General features: G+C 47.5%; 1 protein-coding gene across 2 annotated transcripts in view; it reads left to right on the top strand.

The window, feature by feature from the left end:
• The window catches only part of ANKRD35 (ankyrin repeat domain 35), a 70943-nt gene extending 58422 nt beyond the window's left edge, over positions 1-12521 (top strand). For both annotated transcript variants that reach the window (XM_088467550.1, XM_088467551.1), the window contains exons 10-13: positions 5797-8025; positions 9579-9668; positions 11058-11123; positions 12060-12521. In XM_088467550.1, the coding sequence (XP_088323676.1) occupies positions 5797-8025; positions 9579-9668; positions 11058-11123; positions 12060-12131 (2457 nt within the window). In that variant the 3' untranslated portion in view covers positions 12132-12521. The remainder of the gene's footprint in view (positions 1-5796; positions 8026-9578; positions 9669-11057; positions 11124-12059) is intronic.
• The last annotated feature ends 5608 nt before the right edge of the window (positions 12522-18129 follow it).

The raw sequence follows: 18129 nt of genomic DNA on the forward strand, positions 1-18129 counted from the left end.
CGCTTGCAGGATGGCGAGAATCCGAGACAGACGAAACTCCCGCGGTGCATAACCTCTCGGTCGACACCACTGGAAGAACGTATGCCACACGCGATGGTATATCCTCGCGGAAGACGGTTTCCGAGCTCGTAACATGGTACGCACCACAGAGTTGGAAAACCCCCTGGGACCTCAGCACGGCCGTCTCAACAGCCACGCCGTCAAAGACAGCCGAGTCAGGTCCGGGTGAAGGCAAGGACCCTGAGACAGAAGGTCCGGTCGTAGCGGCAACCGCAGAGGACTGTCCACGGACAGACCCTGAAGGTCTGAGAACCAGTGCCGTCTGGGCCACGCGGGAGCTATCAACAGGAGCGTCCCTCCTTCCTGTTTGAATTTCCGGATTACCCGTGGAAGAAGGGAGACCGGAGGGAACAAGTATGCGAACCGGAACGTCCACCGGACGGACAGAGCATCCACCAGAGACGCCCCTTCGTCTCTTGTGCGAGACCCGTACACCGGCAACTTGTTGTTGTGCCGGGACGCCATGAGGTCGATTTCTGGAAGACCCCACCTGTCCACCAGTAGTTGAAAAACGTCCGGGTGCAGGGACCATTCCCCCGGATGAACGTCCTGGCGACTTAGAAAGTCCGCCTCCCAATTTAGCACTCCCGGGATGAAGACCGCTGATATGGCCGGAAGATTGCGCTCCGCCCAAACCAGGATCCGAGAGACCTCTACGAGAGCCGCCCGACTGCGAGCTCCTCCTTGCCTGTTTATGTAGGCCACGGTGGTAGCGTTGTCCGACTGGACCTGCACCGGGCGACCCTGGAGAAACCGCTGTGCCTGCTGGAGAGCATTGAAGACCGCACGGAGTTCCAAGATATTTATTGGAAGCTCCGCTTCTGTCGGCGTCCACCTGCCCTGGAACAAGTGTGGACCCGAAACTGCTCCCCAGCCCCGAAGACTGGCGTCCGTTGTCAACAGGACCCAATTTGGAACCCAGAACGGACGTCCCTTGTTGAGGTGGGTCGTCTGTAACCACCACGCAAGGGACAGGCGAACCTCCTGGGTGAGCACAATCGTCTGGGACTTCAGAGACTGAGGCAGCCCGTTCCACTTGGACAGGATCAGGTGCTGCAGAGGTCTGGAGTGAAACTGGGCGTATTCCACCATGTCGAACACCGACACCATGGAGCCCAGTAACCTCATGGCCGAGTGTAAGGACACCCGGCGGCTGTGCAGGCAACTGCGCACCCTTGACTGTAAAGCAGAGATCTTGTCCTCCGTCACGAAGATACTTTGCTGTCCCGAGTCCAATAAGGCTCCAAGATGCAGAATCGTCCGAGACGGGATTAGAGTGGACTTCTGCCAGTTGATTAGCCAGCCGTGCCGTTGCAGCAGTGCAATGGTCAGGTCCAAGTGGCGTAACAGGAGCTCTGGAGATCCTGCCACCAATAACAGGTCGTCCAAATACGGCAACATGCGGACTCCCTGCAGCCGCAGAGAAGCCGCCATGACCGCCATCACCTTGGTGAAAACACGTGGTGCTGTTGCCAGGCCAAAAGGTAACGCCCGAAACTGGAAGTGGTCGCTGCGGATTGCAAACCTGAGGAACTGTTGATGGCGCAAAAGAATAGGGACATGCAGGTAAGCGTCCTGTATGTCCAATGACACCAAGTAGTCCCCAGGTTCCAGCGCCAGAATGATGGACCGTAGGGTCTTCATCCGAAACTTCGGGACCCGCAAAGACTTGTTGAGTGCTTTGAGGTTGAGAATCGGACGATATGACCCATTGGGTTTCTGTACCAAAAATAGATTTAATAGAAACCCTGGCCCCTCTGGGAGAATGGAACAGGCACTATAACTCCAGCCTGGAGCATAGTGTGCAATACCTTCCGCAGCTCCGTAGCCTTGTTCCGGTCTGATGGGAGACCCGTGGTGAAGAAGCGAGCCGGGGGTCTGTGCCGGAAGGAGAGGGCGTATCCGTGGGAAACCACCTCCAGAACCCAAGTGTCTGTCGTAGTGGTCGACCAACACTGGGCGAACTGTAGCAGGCGGCCTCCCACCCTGGGATCCCCCAAAGGGAGGCCCGGACAGTCAGGCCGCAGGCTTGTCATCTGGCTTGGGGGCCGGACGTCTGGTAATCCATGCCTGCTTCCGGGGCTTGACCGATTTCTTAGGGCCAGCCTGTCGAGGAAACGACTGTGGTTTGGGCCTGCCCTGGGCCCTAGATGACCGAAAGGACGATGGTCCCGAACCAGAAGGAGCAGCGGCCGACGGGAGACAAGCAGATTTGGCTGCCGCCAGCGTGGCCACAATCTTATCCAGATCCGGACCAAAGAGAACTTCTCCGGTAAACGGCAACGCTTCCAGACCTTTCTTGGAATCTGCGTCCGCCTTCCAGGATCGCAGCCACAAGGTGCGACGAGCAGCTTCCGCTGCTGAAGAAATTCTAGACACCAGAGTACTAATGTCTAGAGCCGCCTCGTTGATGTAGGTGGCCGAATCACGGAGATTGCCAATCAACTCCGCCTGTTCGGCCGGACAGTCGGATTCAAAAGAAGCCTCTAATGAATCCGCCCAGCGCTCCATCGCTCTGGCAACCCAGCAAATGACCATAGCCGGCCGTGCTGCCCCCCCTGCAAGGGAATAAGCGGACTTCAGGCAGATTTCTACCTTGCGGTCCGTAGCATCCTTAAGGGAGGACATGGATGGCATCGGCAATGTGGCACTACGGACAAGACGGGTCACGTGAGAATCCACCTGTGGAGGGGATTCCCACTTAGCAAAATAATTATCCGCGAACGGATAAGCCACCGCCAGGCGTCTCTGCGGCTGGTATCTTTTGCCAGGTTGTTTCCACGCCTCCTCTAAATGGTCCACCAACTGACCGGAAAGAGGAAAGACTGTGGCATCGCCCTTCACATCTTTGAAAAAGGCATACTTAGATTTAGCTGCTGGGGGAACTTCGTCCTCAATCACCAAGGCTGTGCGGACCGCCCGAATAAGTCCAGGAATATATACTTTGGACTTAGCATCAGCGTCCTTAGTATGGAGAGGTTCCTGATTGTAAGGATCCAGAATCTCCCCATCATCAGACGTCCCTTCGTCATCCTCATAAGGAGCGGACAGAGACGCCACCGGCCTTTTATGAGGCCGCATCACAGACTCCCCTTGCAACACATCCGACAAGTGCTGTACAGAACTCGTCAGGGAGTTAACCCACGCTGGCTCCTGAGAACCCGGGAGCGGGGAAATAGGGAGACTGTGGGGTACCACCAATTGTCGTGGGAACCCCTGCATGGGTGACGACACCACAGACTGCTGGGACAAACCCATCGGAGTAAACAAGGGCTGCGGAGCTAACTGGCCCACTAAAGCTGTTAACGCCTGAGCGAAACAAGCCCAGGGCGGCTCCTGTACCGGTGCTGTAACCGTAATAGGCCGCGCCATGGACAAACACTGCCGGCAAAGGCCCTCCGCGCTACCCTCCCCCTCCGCTAACGGTACTTTGCACGTGGTACACTGTAGCCGGTGGGGAAAATCACTTTCAGACATGATGGCACCACGTATGTGACCTCTCTCACCAATTAAGTATTAAATAGGCGAGAGACCACCCTGCAGCACCGCACCGCAAGGGCTTTAGCAGAAGAACAGGGACAGTAATAAAGCTGACAGTTTAGAGAAGAAAAGTTACAGGCAGCGCTAGCACAGTCACATACAATGCAGAGAAATAACAATTCCTGCACTAACAGCGCTGATCACTCAACTACACAGACACAGGGCCTGGTAGGACACAGCGCTGCATACACAGACCTGAGCCACAACGGAGGAGAGGTATGCGGGGGGACCCAGACCACGATGCTTCCGTCCAGCACTTCCAGCAGCGTTCACCATGCGTTCTGGAGAAGATGGCCGCCGAGGAGCAGAGAGGAGGCTGGCCTGGGGGAGGAGCGCTGCCACAGGACCAGTCGGCAGCATGCAGAGAGGGCTGTGTGCAGCGGGGGAGGCGCCGGCTGTGAGACAGGGAAGGCGCGCTCCTCTGGCATGCTTTTAACCCCTGGGACGCCGCAGCGCTACCGCTCTGCTGTGGTCCGCTGTCCCAGGGGGTAGTGGAAAGCGCAGGTTGGTCGCCTGGCTCCACGCTGCAGCCAGTCCCCAGGGAGCCCCCTGCCTGGGGACTTAGGACCATGTGACCAGCGGGGACCCACCGCGGGAACCCGCTGCTTACCTTTGTCCCCCTTGGATCCGGCCATGGTCCGGAACATCTGGGGTCACCGCTAGCTGTGACCCCAGATGCTCACCAGCATCCCCGGATCGGTACCGGCGTTCTGGTACCGGCGGGGGTGTAGGGAAGACAGCATGGACGTCAGGACTGACTGTCCATGCTGTACATCCAGATGTGCAGCCACAGCTGCACTGAAGAAAGCTTCAGGGGCTCTTCTAGCCCCCCACTCCGACAGGTGCACCCGACGCCGGCCGGGCACCAAACTAAACTGAGGTGCCTTGGCTCGGGGGCGGGGTATAGGAGGGGGACCCTAGTGCATCCTGGGAGGCTGAAAAGCTTAACTCTATGGTGCCCAGCGACTGACGTCACACCTATACCCCAAGGTATCCTGTGGATACCCTATGGACCCTGAAGCAGAAAGAGCAATATTTGGTTATGGCAATATACAGTGATGTGTGCGGCCAAAAACTGCGCCAGCAATCCACATCGCAGATAATTAAATCGTCCGCTCTACATATGTCCTGGATACTATACAAAAACTAAGTGATCCAAAAAAGTGATCGTCATTTGGGTTTCTATGTATACTGTAGCTCAGAAATATAGCAGTGTTAAAGGAGAAGTCATTATCAACTGAAATCAGTGAAGCTCCAACACAGAAATTAATAATTACAAAAGGCACAAAATATAACTATTATATATGCATTAGGCAAGTGCAGCTGTATCACATGATGTTATATGGCAAAGCAATTGAAGCAGCTAATAACATAAATATAATCACCTCTGCAAAATCGAGTATACCTGTGTACACCATACATATATATGTTCACCAACACAAGTCCACAGTAAGGGGAATATGAATCTGGAGCTCTCTAATTGTTTAGGGGACCTGCCCCACTAAGATTTTAAGCACACAATAATTAACAAAGCATATAAAAGGAAGATATTTAGTTGTTCGTTAGCTGCTAAGAATGGGATAGTAATGATGTAATCCCAACTTACAATGTCCCAAACCCGCTGGCCCGAGATATAAAGGGATCTCCTTGGTATCATGACCTGGCTATACATGCCTACTCTCCCACCAGCTGCCCGCATATTCCCAGAAATCCCAAACACCTACACTCCCACCCCCCGAGGGGGGGTAACATGATACGCGCTGAATTGCGACATAGTGGCCCCGACCTTTGCTTCACGATGTCGGTAATATCTGCATTGAGTTGTGGGGGCGGGGCCACGATGGTGCAATCGCGTGGTCACACCCCCAATGCCGCATCATGACCCGCCATGAATGTCGGCAACTATGCTATGAAGTCATGATGACGACATTCACTACATCAACATTCATAATGCTGACATCAAAATGATAGGTATGAGGTCAACATGGCTGAAATGTTGACATCTAACATGTCGATATGACATAGCAAAAATGTCGACCTGTTGTTATTACCAGACAATATTATTCACCGGTATGAAAAATGTATGTGCTGTATGCCAAACAGATATTAGCTTTGATCATGACATAATACATAGAGGTGTTACCAGGAGCTATATAGCGCACTGTATACTGATAACATTTTCATGTTCTGCCACAGACCCCAAGCAAAGAACAGGAGCTGGTCAACATATGGAAGAGAAGATATGATGAAGAGCAAAAGCGAGGCGTATGGCTACAAGGCGAATTAATGATGAAGACCCAAGAACTTGAAACTATATCAAAGGAGAGCAGCAGAACACGAGAACTTGTTGGCACCCTCGATGGTCTTCTAGATGGCCATACGGAGACACCAGGAGCTCAGGCAGAAGAACATCACATCTCGGACACCTGCGGTCTGTTAACTCGAGTTCTCGAGCAGGTTAAGTCCTTCCAGGATCATCAGGCGAACCAACGAAATTGTCAAGAAGAAAAGATCAAAGCACTCAGTGCCCGGACTGCCGAGACCGAAAAGCTGGAAGAGCGACACAGAGAGGAGTTGAGACGTCTTCAGGGTGAAGCCGCCACGGCAAGAGAGAGGGAGGAGAGTGCACGGAGGAGAGTGACAGAGTTGGAAGGCCACCTGGAGAACATGAGGGAAGTAATGTCGCAGTTCGAGAAGCGGAAGCGGATACAGAGTGCAGTGGTGGAAGATCTGCAGGAACAGATCTCTGAGGTGATATGCGAAAAGGAAGAGCTCCTGGTATTACTGCAAAAAATCCAGGGGCAAGAAGAAAAGGCAAAAAATGTCCACACAAAGAGACTTGATAATGGCCAAACCTTGCCAGACAACAACGTACTGAATGAGTTACTCAATAAACTGAAAAGTGACTGTGTTAATGTAGAAATAAGACGAGGCAATGAAGTATCAAAGAGAAGTTCTAGTTATGTGCCAAAAGATGTCCTACACACAAATGTAGATTATTGGAAGACCACTATTCCTGCCATAGAGAACTATATCACGAATATTGAAAGAATTAATGAAAATGTGGTCACTGCCGCATCAGGGAAAATCGACTCTGGCCTTGGCAACAGTCCCACAGGTAAGCCAAACAATGGACACATTACGACGAGGAAGTCCACCGATCCCAACCAGCCAGTAGAAGTCAACGTGCCTTGTTTACAAAATAACTTAACATACCATACTAAAAGCACTACAAACCAACTCAACAGTGGAACGACCCAGGTTATTGAGCATGACCGTGGCCAGGCAAAGAACACAGAACCAACAAAGCAAGCTGTTATGGAACTAGATGCGGAGTTGTCATCTCTCAAGGTGACTCATGACAGTCTCCTCACCCAGATGGACCTTGTCGTTCAGGAAAAGCAGAACTTGGAAGAAGGACTCCTTGCGCTGCAAGAAAGCATGCAGTCGCAATTTGCCATGAGGCAAGAAATGGAAATTCGGTGCAAGGATTACAAACACCAAATCTCTGCCCTGTCGGATGAGCTGCTGGCAGAACAGGAGAAACTCAGGAAGTTGAACATGAGGTTGGAGTCTCAACAGGAAGAAATGGTCATGCTGCAGGACAGTTTCCCTGCTGAGTTCATGCAAGAAGGCGGCGACAGAGCCGCAAAGATGTTCAGCTCCGACGTCTTGGAAGAGCTGTACTGGAATGTTGGAACTCTTGTAAGGAAATACAATGAGGTGACGCAGCAAGCTGCTGCTTTACAGAAGAAGAACCAAAAGCTGCTTGATGAACAAGTCCAGGCGATATCAATGACAGAGCACAAAAACATCCTCAATGAAATAAAGAACGAGTTGCACACCAAGGTCAAGGAAACTGAGGATCTAAAACGGAGGCTTTTCCAAGTCATGGGCAGCATGGTCGAGCTCAAAGAGCAACTAGCCATGCAGACCTCCAACACCCTCTCCAAACAGGAAGTTGAGAACCGCTTGGCTGACCTGGAAAGGTTGGTTACAGCTCTAAAGGAAGAGAAGGAGGCGTGCCAGGTGGCATTGGAAGGGAAATGCAAAGAAGTCCTACTTCTACAACAGCAAATCAAACAAGAGGCTGAAGAAAGACAAACACTAAGGCACAAGGAAGCAAGCACAAAACAGGAGTTTGAGAAAGTCAGGGACAGTTTAGACATCCAGCTTAAAAAATTACGAGTGGAAGTCCAGGAGCTTTCCATGAAATATATGGAGACCTCAAAGGGAGCCGACAATTACAAAGAAATGCTGGCATCCGAGAAGGAAAAGGTAAAGGTTCTAGAGGAGAAAGTTAATGAGCTGACAAAGGAAGCAGAGCAGCTGAAGATAAAGTCCCAACAATATGAAGAAGAGAACTCCTATCTCAGTGAGAAGTGTGACCATCTCTCCAGGACTTCACAGGAGAAACAGGAGAAGGTAAGCAAGACATACAGGTGATATATTTCAGTGATTGCTTCCAAACAGGTGTCACACGCCAATGTGTCCTAAGAAATTTGTTTCAAATTAGGATCTATAAATTGCAGTAGACAACACAAGAACGTAAATGTCATGTAGCATCTTGCGACCTTCAAATCAGGAGAAAAGAAAGAAACAAAATATATAAAAGTATAAAAATAGTCGATAATTTACTAGATAATCTTAAATCACATCCAAATTGACAGTCCGGTTCCTCTACTAGGATTTACTGGTATTACTGACTAAAAAGGTTTTATTGCTGTACAATAAATAAACATCAATGGTGTAAATCGTTGGCTACCATAAAGCACTCACTGTTCCCTCACTGTTCCGCTTTTTTTTCACTCTGAGAGTAATAACGCGTTTCACATCATGAAACATGCTTTGTTCAGGACTTGCTCCTTAGATGGTCGGGAAATGTACCAGAATGTACAACGGAGATAAGCCCTGCCCAGGCTTAGGGGTAAGTTTTGTAGTATTTTTGGGTCAGGCACATCCATAGATAATGCAGGTAGGAGCATAGGAGTGCTAGTAATCAGACGATCGGTAAATGGATGAGAACATTGGATTGTTAGTGATTGATGTGGGGACACTCGGGACAATTGTTGCATTTCAGATTGGGAAATGACCCTGTATGGATTACTACATTATAGCTAAAAATTCAAGATTCTAAGGAGCCTATTCATCAACACTAAATGGCCCGGTAACCATGCGGAAACGCTAGTTTCCGCATATTTTAGTTTGGGCCATTCATCATCAGGGGTCCCAAATGGATATTTCCTGCGAGAACAAGCGTCACTCCTTCCTATTGGAAAGAAGATCTTGGGGATGCGAAGAGGTAAGTAATGCAGCTACTTTTGTAGCTGCGCTACTAACCGCAGGGACAGCTGCTTTTCAGAGCTACTGACCCCGCACCGGGGCAATTTGCTCCGGTGTCAAGTTTCCCCCGCTGCGAGTTGGACACTCAGGTATCCCCTGCAGCGAGATGATGACATAATCACGGCCTCCGATGATGAATAGGCCCCTTAGACCCAGATTTATCAATGAGTGATAATCTTGTTATCACTCGTTCCTCATATTAAATGGTGCTCCAACCAATCAACTGTTGTGTTTGAAAAATTACAGATGCTGATTGGTTGGAGCACTATTTAAGATTAGTAACGAGTGATAACAAGAATCTCACTTGTTGATAAATCTGGGCCTAAATAGGACTTAAATACTTATTACTTTAATTAATGTACAGATTTTATCTATTGTTATCCAACCGGTGGAGGAGTAACTGGCCGTCCCTGCTAACCTCTGCAATCTTATTCGGGTCCCTTTGAATAGACAGATTAACTGTTCGCCTTAAATAATATTACATGTGCGGCCTTGCCTTAACAAAATATTAGGCCCTTTTACCTCTTTGTTGTCTGTTATTATCCAGTCTTGTTTTTTTTACTGCTTTGTTCCCAATTTGCAGGCGCTATATAAGTAAATTCTAATAAATTAAACGTGACTCCTATTTTTCTAAGATGGAGGAATCCATAAAGGACTTGGAGTCCCTGATGAAAGTGATCGACCAGCAGCAGAGACAGTGCGAGGAGTTAGCTGGCCAACTCAAGGCAAGTCACCGTGTATTAAAATCATTATAACTGGTCACTGACCGGTGGACATGTTAGTGCAAGCGGTTTCAAATTCAGCTGGGAGATTCCTGATGCCGCTTTAACAGCTAAGCCAGGCTGTATATGTTTATCAGCTTTGCTCCATTTTCTACAATAATTTCTTCACCAGGGGGCACTCTTCCATTTAATTCACTTTGCCTGTGTGTAGTAGTAATATTTATTCATTAATTTATTTTATTTAGAAAGTTTTTTGTTTGTTTGTTTTTTTTGCTTGTAAAGGGTGGGGTTTACACTGAGCTACAGGAAAAAAAAAGGGATTTTCCCTCCAGCACACTGCAGCAAAATCAACAAAAATACTTGAATCCTACATGATAATAGAAATTCAGAGGTATTGGTTTACATACATTTGCAAATATATGACTAAGCGCTGGGCCAACGTCAAGGCTCCTCTATACCAGCGTCCCTAACATTATGGGGTTCACGTCCGAGATGCAGGGAACCCCAAAAGAATCCAGCCAAGGACTATCCCCAGGGCATCACACGAAAAATGGAAAAAAGGTGAAAGTGAAGTGTAAAGTATGGTTGTGTAAAGATAAATCAATAAGTGTTAATGGTAAGGGGTTAAAATTACATAAATAATAGACAAACAAATAGAAAGGTGATAAAAAAATATCTATGTGAATTAAGTGGTGATGCCCTGAAAAAAGGCCCAGCCAGAGCAACTTCGGGGGCCCCACGCCCAAACACTCACCCCAAAATAATTGTTGCTACCTAATAGCACCCACTCTGGGTCATATAATTACAAATTAATGTACTGCATAATAACAGTACATGTATAAGCTGAGAGCAGACTCACCTAGAAGGTACCCCAGAAACCTCCTAATGTCTATTATTTATGTAATTTTAACCCCTTACCATTAACACTTATTGATTTATCTTTACACAACTATACTTTACACTTCACTTTCACCTTTTTTCCATTTTTCGTGTGATGCCCTGGGGATAGTCCTTGGCTGGATTCTTTTGGGGTTCCCTGCATCTCGGACGTGAACCCCATAATGTTAGGGACGCTGGTATAGAGGAGCCTTGACGTTGGCCCAGCGCTTATTCATATATTTGCAAATGTATGTAAACCAATACCTCTGAATTTCTATTATCATGTAGGATTCAAGTATTTTTGTTGATTTTGCTGCAGTGTGCTGGAGGGAAAATCCCTTTTTTTTTTTCTGTTTGTCTTTTTTTACCAGGAATACATATATTGAGTGTCGGCTCTCACTTTACTTTATGCCGCTTTGTGTAGTTACTCGCTTGGGATTAATCCCCAGTGAAATCTCTGTACACACGTCATATATAACTGTACATGACAGGTGATTTCCCCGTTCTCCGCAGGACACCAATAAACGGCATGAGCAAATCATCTCCGTATACAGGACTCACCTGCTGAACGCAGCTCAGGTAATGGAGCACAACACGTCTGGCTTTACACTTACAACCTGTGGCGCTTTAAATTTTGTGGTCAAACCTGCAGAGAAGTGGCGACTTGCAAAAGCCTGCCGCACTATAAAAATACCCATAAGTCTTAATTATACCTGGTGTTCAGGTTTTAGGCATGCAAAGCTGTTTATTGTTTCGCTCAGAGGGCCTGATTCACCGCAGCGCTCACAAGCGGGTCGATGTTCCCCCACTGCGCATGCGCCGCCTTCGGCATGCGCATGCGTCAGCCCCAGCGAGCGACGGCAGCTCCGTCGCGACGGGGCGGCTGTCGATGTTGATTGACACCTCATCACGTTTTGTAGACGAGGAGGGGGGGGGGGGTTGCTGCACAAACGCAGGTGTTCCCTTAGGAACGCCTGCAGTTTGTGGGCAGCCCTACTAACATCATGATGTCAGTAGTGGACTTCCTGCTCCATTAGAGCAGGAAGTCCATTCGGGCTTGCGGGAGCCGAGACCCTCCCGCCGGGTCCCAAAGCAAGCCCGATGGTCGAGATAATCGCAACTGTCGCCAGGCCGCTCGCTCTAGCTGTGAGTGGTCACCCACAGCTTTGCGAGCGGCCTGGAGGCCGGAAAAAAAAATAAATAAATGACCTGATTCAGAGCGAGCGCTCGCAAACAGCGAGCGCCTCTGAATCAGGCCCAGAGTGCGAACAGAATTGCAAGATGGAGGTGCAAAACAGGTCCCGGAAAACTGCCGCGCAGTGGGAAATGAACGAACGGAGGCACATGCAGGTCCAGAGTTGCATTTCCACTGTAGGGAGTCTGTTTTCAGCTTCATAAATTACCTACACGGTGGTTTCACAGTAAACCCTGTACAAAGGAGCTTACAATCGAACGGGGGGGGGGGGTTTAATCGAATAACAAATGTTTGACTGTGTTTCTGTTCCTTTCCGCCAGGGATATATGGATGAAGATATCCATTTTGCCTTGCATTGGATTCTCAAGATGCAAAAGGAAATCGTTTACTGATCGTAGCATTGTAGAGGGGGCTGCTGTAAAAGATTGCAGGGTCCCGCACTCCTCTTCTCTCCCCAACAATAGAAGAGTCCTTAAATGCTGCAACGATGATGGGAAATCATACAACAATACACCCAGGACAGTGTATAATGAATAAGCAGGGAGGCAGCATACATGGGGCAGGGCTCCCAGGTCCTCTGTCACATGTTTTTGTGGAATGTGCCTTACAAGTGACCTGTAAATATCCGAGGTGCCAAGAGGTTACAGCGTCCAGTGACAAACACTAGAATTATATTTTAATTATACAATTTCGTATATATTCTTTTTTTTTTTTATATATATATAATATATTTAATACAGTCATAACTTATAGATGTTTGTTATTGGGTCAATTAAAACCAAATCGTTGAAAACGATAAAACAAAAACTGTGTGTTTTGATTGTGAAGGGTTTCCCTGAATAACCAAACAGCCAGATGGCTCAATTCTGAAACGTAATTGCACTCTCTTGGCCTGATGTCTGAGTCGGTGTATCTGCAGCTATGTACGGATCTCGCACAGTGCAGCCTAATGTATGTGCACCAAAGGAAGCAATCAGCAACTGCGCATGAGATGGATCAGACTTGCCCTTACTGACCAGACTTGCTGACCTTTCACCTGCCTCCTCCAGGAAGCCACCAGGGGAGGGGGGGGGGGCCTGGAAGGGAGGAATGTGGGGATCGGCTGCCGAGGGTGGGTCTGGGGGCGTGATAACAGACACGTCATAATAGCAACCCCCGCTATGCAATGGTGAGATTACAGGCATAGTGGAGAGGGGGGCGGCGTAGCCACGATGACGTGATTCAATAAGAATTGCGTCCCCCACTTCGCTGTGAAAGGGATCGGCCGGGTGACCCCAGCCCCTGGGAGACTTGTCCACCTGATTTTCGGGAGCCTCCCGGCCATTCCAGGAGGGGTAGTCAAGTATGCTGGGAACGGATTGATCTGTCTGCTGACGCACCACACTTTCCCCGACATGGCCGTTTCTGGGCGGCCTTCGCAAGGAACAGCCCCATATAGTGAGAGTGTCATGGGCAGGAGATTGTAGCGTTTGGCAGAAATGGGGCATCTGTTCCTGACGGGTCTCTTGCATGTGCCAGGTGTACGTGCCGATAGCAATGATGACGTTTGTGTCTGCAGACAGATAAGATAACCCAGTGGGTGGGACAGGCTTCCGCCTTCAGTCACAGAACTGGAATAATTGACGACCTTTTCTACTGAGACATTACATACATAACTCTGCAATGCCCTGAAATGTGACGGCAGCGCCACCTGATTGAGGCAGAAAGTCGACGTTTGTGGATTCGGAACCAAGACCATATGGATGCACACAGGTTACGCTCCCATCGCTTTTTAATCTTTTTATTAAAACCAAATGTTGTTAATAATAAGTAACCTCTATTTTGCACTATAGCAACAGCGCAAACGTTCTAACAATACAACTTTGGAAAAGAAAAGTAGCAAAGAGCCACTTGGGGGCAGCGCAACACATTACAGATTAGTTACATATTCTGCAGCGCTTTACTGAGCATACATCAGCCATTCTGTCCCCGTGGAGCTTACAATCTATATTCCCTATCATACGAAGGTTCATTTTTTTTTTTGTAAGAAGACAGTTAAACCACCCGTATGTTTTTGGAGTGTGGGAGGAATTCGGAGCACCCCGGAGCAAAACCCACGCGAGCCCAGTATAAAACATACAAACTCCACACATTGCTTGGTCAGGAATAGAAATCATAACCTCAGGGTTGTGCGGCAGTAATGCTAACCACTATGCTACCATGCAAACAATTATAGTTTAGTAAATAGACTGACTCTTAAGTAACCCTTTGTAAACAGACATCTATCTATAAAAGCCTTATTGAACGGCACCATCCTGCAGATGTGGATCCCCAGGAGTAGATTTGTGGGCAATAATTTCTTGGTTATATTGTTACCCGCAGTTCTGTTGTAACCTTACGGGTTACCAATGATATGCTTTGTGGGGATCCCGCGGAAACCCACCATCAAAACTCTATTCTGCTTCTTTCATACACACACAGTAGAAAAACAAACAAATAAAATAGAAATACTAAAAAAAAAAAAAACATTGGTGCAGAGTCCGAGATATATACATCTATATCACCATACAGATATGACCAGACTTCTGACTATGCAACAGTAAGATCAGAAAAAGGATTTCTGTCATAGTTCTCTATATTAATGGTCCCCCCAACAGGTCATGTTTTCTGAATTTCTTTAAAGGTAAATTGATCTATTTAGGCAGAAATCTTGAAAACACGACCTGTTGGGGGTACTTGAGGACTGGAGTGTAAAACCACGGTACTATAAAGATGATATTTACCAGATGCTGATTATCTAAGGGTCAGGTAGACATTTTTGATTATCGGGGTGTAACAAGCGGGATAAAATGCCCTGCTAAGAGATTATAATAGTGATGATACAGATGGGATCTTCTATTAGTTTCAGCAATATACAGTATGACCACATTTGGAAATAACGGAAATAGAGGCAATGAGCATATATATGTGAAGACACTATATGACGACCCATAAACAGATCAATATATAGCAGATAAAACATCAAGTATTACCTTCTTGTAATATGGACGACCAAACCCGTCCCGGCTGTGTGTTTTCTGTTTCGGTAAAAATAAAATCCTGCAATAAAAAAAATAAAAGATTAGAAAAGCGGTAACATTATCAGCAGGATGTAATTGTGAGTAACAGAGAAAGAAACAGTCAAAACGTTCACAGAACTAGCAGATAGAAAGAAGCCCATTGTGCATCTTAATGAGAAGTGTTGGGGCATTTAGTGACCGTTGGGCGTAGTGTCAATGTCGCACGCAAACGGACGAGGTTTTACGTCAGCACCTGCATCTTGATGCTCTGCGCACAGAGACGCAGCACAGAATCGGACGCACGGTCTGATCATTTTAGTGGGCGTTCGTGGAAGGTAACGGGTGGTGAATCCGACACGGGCGTGTTGTGGGCAGCGTTCAAACGACACATTCGGACAGGGAAACCACCTGCCATAGGGCTGGCGCAGGTTTCGCTTGAATACGCACAGTGACGGAAACGACACTGCAAGAGGGGGCGTCACAGTTGTTTGAAAGTCGGAACCGGATTAGTATAAAGATGTAAACGTGGACTGGGGCAAAATACGCAGCTGTGTCTCAACCAGGCCCTAGATATGCATTAAATACAAAAATGACCACCTTACGTGCAGCCCAAGCTACGGGATCTGCCAAGCTCCCTGTAATATTGCTGACAGAGTATTCTAAATCGGCATTAATATTCTGAATAACAACTGGTCAGAAAGTGTGGATTCGTCTGAGCACCAATGAAATTTGGAGAAAGTCAGGTTCTGTAAATAGATGGCAATCTCCACAGGCTCCATGGTCCAATCACAGAACAGAAGACCTTTTAGAACAGAGGAAGGAACTTTTGTTCTCTTTGGGTGCCAGACCTTCAATTGTACAAGACACAAAAAGTTTCAGGAGAGCCACCCCCATTACAACATTTACAGAAGTAATCGATGGGCTCTAAAAATGTTGGTGGCTCCCCTGTCCTTCCTCTTTTGGTAGTTAGTTGACAATTTGTAGTGATGGAGATGCGCCTTCGACTGTGGGCAGGAGTAGATGTTTCCGAGTTCGCTCACCAGAGGCCCGGGTTTCGCTGGGTATGCAGGTCACGCTTAACGCTTGGGTTCTTCAGTTTGGGAGAGGGTCTAGCACTCCAAAAAGGTCCCCTCTGTGAGGGATGAAGAGGTGGGGCAGCACAGCGCATCTAGTAGGAGTGGAACTGACCCAATGGGTGCCACTCAAAGCATCCTCAAGTGCTACCTTGTGGCAATAGTGCCACCTTTCTTAAGACTGTTTAAGCTTAAGGAATAAGTCATTTGGGGTGAAACCATAATCAGTACAATATACCTGTCGTGGGGTGGGAACTAAAAGGTAAAGTATTTAATTGTTGGGAATAGGAATAGGTATCTCCATTAGATTCTTAAAATTCTTCATGAAAAGTATTGGGGCAAGTAATGTCATTTATTGGGAACTGGGGTACCAACCGTCCAAAGTTTGGACTCATGATCATATTGAAATCACCAAGCAATATCAGTTGCCCAATATTATATTTAATTGAACACCGGATTAAAGCTCTGCACTTGTGCTCATGCTATACCTCACGGAGACACATGAACATGCAGGTAGTGAAATAAGGAGCTTGAATGCCTCTTATCCAGAAAGGCCTGCTTAGAAGACTGGGGGAAATGTGTCTCCTGCAATCTCTAAAGGCAAAGCATCTTTTACACCGGCAACTAAACCATGGCCCGGACAGGAGGATTCTGCTAATGTGCATTCATTAGGATCATTAGCACAATGACAAAACATTTGGTGGTCTTTGGCACTTTCAACCCTCACACAATGAAACATCAAAAGGCAGAAGGAAGTGATACATTTGGCAGGAAAACCGACCTTCTACTAGTTTTAAAACCATGACCATAACCAGAGACCTTGCTCCTGTAACCCTCACTAAGTACAGTGTAACTTCAGCATGACAGACATCAAGGACCAGGACAAAAGTCCAATGTGCCACATCCAACAGAACTAGAAGTAAGTTCTAAGAAGGAATCTCCAGTCTATATCATATTTTATACTGCCCCCCTCATGAAGCTTCATCAGACCAAACCGCAGCTGAAGGCTTCATGACTTAAATCCAGATTTGCATGGGTGTGCGCGCCCCCCACCCCTCCAAATCTACCTGGTGACACCTGTGGTGACACAGGCTAAGGTGAGCACACAGAAGGCCCCTGTCCATTTGGGTGTGGTATATATGGGGATATAGGTGGAGGAGGTGAAGATAATGGACGTCAGGTCATCTCCATTGAATAAACTATTTGGATATAATTTACAAAGTAATTGTACAGTTTCTGGATGGGCTCAGTAACTGTCCATGTTGTACAATCTCTCAGGGTAGACACATTAACTCCTGACAATAATATCTCTCAATTTAACCAAGTGATTTCGTTGACCAGGAAGCTGAGACCAAGTAGACTGCACAGTCTCACATCAACCAGCGTCTTTGGCGTGGGTGAAGCTGGTGTGATATATTGACATAAATCAGGTTAAGCTACACTCATGAAGTAGACACATTTGGCCAGGACACTTAACTTCACTAATTGTTCTCCGTTTCTTGACCCTATTTCATCTGCTTCTCAGGAAGCTATCCTATTCTTCTCCCGCGTCCCTCTCTACCAGAAGCTTCACGCCTTCCTTCACCACCAAGGGTAGTTCCACTGCTTTCAGAAGAAAACTGTGGCCCACTAAAGCTTCGAATCTCGGGGGTCATCTGCATATTTATTGATTTATCTACTAACATTTATTTATTTAGTGCCAGCACATTCCGTGGGGTTTTCTGGTCTTCCATCATACGGATCGGTCTACCAGGCCAGCTTTTGATGAGATACAGAATGCATACTGTTTAGATGACAGCCAAGCTTATTGTAACCATTTTGCCCTAATTGCATTGGTGAGTGGCTTAATCTTAAGTCAGCATTGCATAGTGGGCCGTGATTTACCCGCATAGATGGAGATAGAGATCTTGTCATCTTCAGCAGCTTCATGATTCCTGGCTGCAGCTACGGAACTTTCCCTGCTGCTGTAACAATACATTTATTATAATTGGATACTTGGCTGTTACCTGGGCCCAGAATCAGGATGGAGAATGGTGAGCCCCTTCTATCTATGCATAGAAGGGATTAATTAGTATCAGGCATGGAAATATATACATCCCAGTCAGGTTGTTTTTAATACTCTCAGGAAACTTTTTGATCCACATAAATATGCCTTCCGGACCTGCTGTTCAGATCACCTTTAGTTATTGATGCAGACGCAGGGGAGGCGTTAGATCCACCATCTTGCGGAGACAACCTGAAAGGATTGGTCAGATTCCTGCTCCTTGGGTAGCAGATAC

The sequence above is a fragment of the Taudactylus pleione genome, unplaced genomic scaffold, assembly GCF_031769625.1.
Source record: "Taudactylus pleione unplaced genomic scaffold, aTauple2 ptg000073l, whole genome shotgun sequence".
NCBI classification, from domain to species: domain Eukaryota; kingdom Metazoa; phylum Chordata; class Amphibia; order Anura; family Myobatrachidae; genus Taudactylus; species Taudactylus pleione.